The following is a 5,134-nucleotide window of genomic DNA, read 5'->3' on the forward strand; positions in this document are numbered from 1 at the left end:
CCTGCCACACTCTGAAGAAACGTTTACCTATGCATCATAATCGAGTTCCTGATTGTGTTTCATTCCTATAAAAACGCTTAAATAAGGAGTTAAATTAAATCTAAGAAAACACAAACATTAATTATATCAAGGAACTGCTCAAAGAAATAAAGCATGTCAAGACCAAGCACTCACGTGATTTACATATTGTAGATGTTGGATCCCAAAACGTTGTTTCTTCTTCTGCACATTGGCACACATATGTTTGAGAACTGTTTAAATAAAGACACTGCAACTCCGATTTGTGTTCACAGCTATTTGGATATTCTGGTAAACAATCGTTTCCATACGAAGGTCCTGTTTGAATATAATAAAGGTAATCAGCGATTCGTACCATAAATATAAAGATATTAGTCGTTTTGGTTGTATTTTTAGTTCAGTGCTAGTTACATAAATATATTATGTTACAGGTAGATTATCTTTCAAAGATTTCATTTTTTCGTTAAAGCAAAGTGTGGATTCTGAACAAGACATAAATGTAAGCAATAAGCATTCTGATATGAAATTAAAAACAACGTACGAATATCGCATTCCATCTTCGAAGATTTCCAGAATGTCATATTCTCATTTTTGCACTGGCACACATGAGTGTCTCGCTCATTGGACAGTGAACATTCCAGTGCTGCCTGCGGATTACAGCTGTCTGGGAACTCTGCTTGACATGGTGATCCGTATTCCGGTCCTGGAAATAGATTAATGGACAGTTTGTATAATACCACGCTTCGAGTACATTTAAATATTATTATGATTTATCTAAAGTCTCATTACCAAATTGGTATTATTGTTACTTTCCATATTCATTTCTTAATGTCCTTATTAACTAATTAATGTTTTAATGTGTTTTTGAAAATGAGAAAGTATTTCGTTTTAAAATCAGATTTCATATTTTCCTATGTCCATAGCTTCATAATATCATATACGCAAATCGCTAACACAAGGATATTTTGTTCCTTAGTAAAAATAATAATTATCGTATAATTATTTGTTATTTTCAGTTTTTCTCATACTAATTAATGTATCACGATTAAATTAAAAGGATAATGGCATATATCTACTTACTGGGTTTACATTCGGACTTTGCTGATTCCCAAAATGTTGCTGTTTCGTTAAAACATTGGCATGATGCTTTCCCTGTCGTTTCAGATACTACACACGTCAGGAAACTATTATGGTGGCAGCTATTGTTATAATCAGAGAGACATTCTTCTCCATATTCAGGTCCTGAATTGAAAAAATAAAATTATAGTTTAGGGAGAAACAAACCAGCTTTCTACATACATTGACATATACTGTTGTTTGCGTTAGTTTTAGAAAATATATAGCAGAATATTATTAATGCGATAGCAATTCAATATTAGCAAAGCACGGTGACAAATATCGAGTCTTACTAGTTTCGCATCTGCTGTTATCGTCCATCCAGTACGTTGAAACTTCGTTGAAACATTGACAGATATGCTGCCCACTTTCATTCGAATATAAACACTTTAGTTCCGAATTAAAATGACAGCTGTCCGGAAATTGAGGGTCACAACGTTGTCTGTTCTCTGGTCCTACAAAATACATAGCAACAATTAAAACGTGAGTTTGTGACATTTAAAAGAGTAAATTATTTTCACATATAAAGTGTAATGTATGAAGAATTCAAAGTTTTTTGCATACGCTCAGTCAGATATGGAAATATGTTTTATGGGACTCTTAGGAACGTCAAAACTCTATAAAAATACTGCACAGTCACTAGGAGAGTAAAAATAACTCTGGTCTTATTATTCAGAAGATAAAATATTAATACTTTGCTTATATATAAACGCTGGAGTTAATTTTGTATTCTACATTTTCACACAGGTTGAAGCTTGCAAAAGAATCCAAACTAGCTGATTTATAATAATATTATATATTCTAATATCCCTCATACTAACTCACAACCAACACGATAATATACTTGAAATGTTTTTACTTACTGACAGAACATTTCGAAATATTTGATTCCCAGAACGTAGACGTTTCGTTTACACACTGACATGTTGAGTTGCCGGATGTTTCGTCCGTTTTACATTGAAGGTGATTGTTATATACACAGCTGTTTGGTAGGTCCGGTTTACATTGATCCCCGTACTTAGGTCCTGGTATTTACACAAATACAAAATATCTTTACTATATAATACACTATTGGAATAACATGTCGAAATGTTATTGTATACGGAATGAAAATACAATGTATCATAAATATCTGTTTCGATTAATAAAATTATTTGAGTAAGATAAAAGTCAAGACTGTAAGAGGGATAAAGCAAAGATCCTTGGACAATCTTGATCATGTTACAATTTAGACATTACATTTATCGTATACAGATTACAATGAGAATTTTCAATTCGAAAAAAAGAATTGATGGCGTTCGTGAGAAGGCAAGTATACTTCTGCGGTACCGACGTTGCTGTTATTGATATGTCTTTTAAACGGCGTACTTCTTTTCATTGACAAACGAAACAATGCGTTATTTGTTTTTTCTAGATACAATGTATATCTATAATTAATGTTTGATAATTAAACTTTTATTTATTTATAAAACAAATATTTCGTTAAAGTAAATATAAACATTTGTACATACTTGAAACACATGATGTCGTCTTCTTATTCCAGAAGGTGTCATTCTCATCTTTACACTGACATGTAAAATTTTCAGAATTAGAAGAAGGTAAACAGCTTAAATCTGAGTTATGCCTGCAGCTATCAGTGTAATCGGAATTACATCGATCCCCATAGTGTGGTCCTGTAAATGATACAAATATATAAATAATTAGAGCATTAAAATGTAATAATGATTCAAAACTCTTAAACATAAGGTATCACCAATATTGAACAAGTCAGCGGTGATACTGGCCGTTTATTAAGTTGTTATTAGTTAATAATGGAGAATAACTAAGTGGTCCATATCAAGCAGTTTTGACTGCAGTTTAGGCCAGCAGATATAACGTTCAACTCACGCGTTCAGTATGAAAATATAGAGACCGAAGTATTCTTATTCATGCCGGGACAGGTCTTACAAAATAGGAAAACGTTGAAGAAAAAATCTATAGCCTGTTCAATTATGCAAAGCAGTCAGAGTTTCTTAAAATACGGATCAGAATTTCTTGACAAAACAAAAGCCCCGGTTAATACTTGGCAATAGCGAGGTCTCGGGATACAGTGAGAACCAAAGTAACACAAATGCCTGAGTACCACTGTAAGGTCAATTATTTCTAGTACATGTACAAAAGCAGTTTATCTTACTCGCTGTAATATATTCTATTTGGGACACGCTGAAGTCGTCCGCTATTTCTAACTGTATTCTAAATTTGATCTTGACTTATTTCTGATATATTTATACTTACGGGGAGAACAGTAAAGTGTGGCACCGTCCCAAAAGGTGTCATCTTCGTCCGCGCACTGGCACGTGTATCGACTCGTGTTACCTAAGAGCACACATTTGAGGTCCGACCTGTGCTGACAGCTATTCAATAAATCTGGACTGCAGTCAGAGCCGTATTGAAGTCCTGGTAAGAAACAACCAAGGGATGGTCTTATGTAAAATATAGGTATTCAGAGCAAAGCAACCAATAGACAAACTTGTTTCATAGATTAAATGTTAAAAAGAGGTTAGAAAACACTTGAGGAACTGCGTTTTGACGTCACAAACATTTTAAATTGTGTATGTGGTATTCCAAAAAATCGAAATTCACTGTTAATAAGGACTGTATATAGATACTCACGTGGTTTGCATTCAGTTGATGTGTGGTCCCAGTAAAAGGTGGTCTCGTTTTCACATTGACACGTGGACTTATTCACATGTTCTAATGTCACACATTGCAGTTGATCATTGAAGAGGCAGCTTTCAGGATGATCTGGGTGACAGCCGGATCCATAATGCGGTCCTGTATGATTGAAATACATAGACTGATTAAACATTTTACAAGTGCTATGATTACTCAATATGAATAAATGAGGCCCAGTAGAGTGGATTATTACTGTGTATTCATCTTGTCTCATGAACTCGATTTATTAAAATTTCTCCATAATTTCGCAAGATAATTTCACAGGTGAAATCTTGTTTAACTACGCTTTCTATCCAATTCATTCTGAAAAATTAAAAAAGGCAGAATTTTAACTGTATCTCTATTAAACTTCTAAGTCCTTCAAACTTACTTTTTTTTAAATTATACTGGTTGTATGTCGAAATATTATTTAAATACATCATTTTCATATTTGTATGTTGCCTGTGATGATTCGACAAGAGGGGTAAATTAATATATATGTATGACTCAGATAACTATGTTAGATATTTACAGAAATTTCGCCAAAAGGATATCAATTAGAAAAAGTTGTGTGGAGTTGGGTAAAGAAAGATCGAATCTTACGATGACTTCATTATTAACTTAGCTAATTCAAACTGTTATAAAAATCCATCCTTCTATGAACAATATTCAACCTTTATATGATAGTAAAGAAGTATTATAGAAAACCAAAATAAAAACTTCTTGTTAGGAAGGACTTTCTCACATATTAAGTCTTGACGTATGAAAAAAAACATAAAAATATACATTAAAAGTTAATTAAGTACTTACGTTGTTTGCATTGCGACGTAGACGGATCCCAAAACGTAACATTTTCATCTGAACACAAGCACACGTGATCTCCAGTGCCTGTCTGGATACATTCGAGATCGGAATTAAACAAGCAGCTGTCAATTAGGTTAGAATCGCAGACTTCGCCATACTTCGGTCCTACAAAATAAGATATGTAGCAATTTGTAAAATAATGAAATCTAATAAGATTCTATTTTTATGATTTTTTTTCTTTGTCACAAAAAAAGCTTAAGGCCATTTTATATTAATATGGATATATTAACAACTCAACTTTTGTTTTATTAAATGCTACCAAAAAAAGCACGTTTGTATGAATGTAAAACAGCACCGATATGAAAATGTTTACGCAGCGATCTTACAGATGACACCATTAGAGAGATAACTCTTTCAGCCTGGTGATATACTGACATCATTGTATTCTGCTAGCTTATAATCAAGTCGTAGACATAATAGTATCACAAATAAATATCCTTTT

The 5,134-nt window shown here is 32.9% G+C and overlaps 1 protein-coding gene across 1 annotated transcript; it reads right to left on the reverse strand.

Moving 5' to 3' along the window:
• Positions 1-174: 174 nt before the first annotated feature.
• On the reverse strand, positions 175-4,797 carry LOC110444786 (transmembrane matrix receptor MUP-4-like; the record flags this gene model as incomplete). The annotated part of the gene is made up of 9 exons (XM_021489145.1): positions 175-336; positions 560-721; positions 1,099-1,260; positions 1,428-1,589; positions 1,998-2,159; positions 2,646-2,807; positions 3,409-3,570; positions 3,787-3,948; positions 4,639-4,797. Coding segments are annotated over 9 exons (1,455 nt in total), but the record flags the coding sequence as incomplete, so codon positions are not given.
• Between the last annotated feature and the right edge of the window lie 337 nt (positions 4,798-5,134).

This window comes from Mizuhopecten yessoensis, unplaced genomic scaffold (genome assembly GCF_002113885.1).
Source record: "Mizuhopecten yessoensis strain PY_sf001 unplaced genomic scaffold, ASM211388v2 hete_36173552, whole genome shotgun sequence".
NCBI classification, from domain to species: Eukaryota; Metazoa; Mollusca; class Bivalvia; order Pectinida; family Pectinidae; genus Mizuhopecten; species Mizuhopecten yessoensis.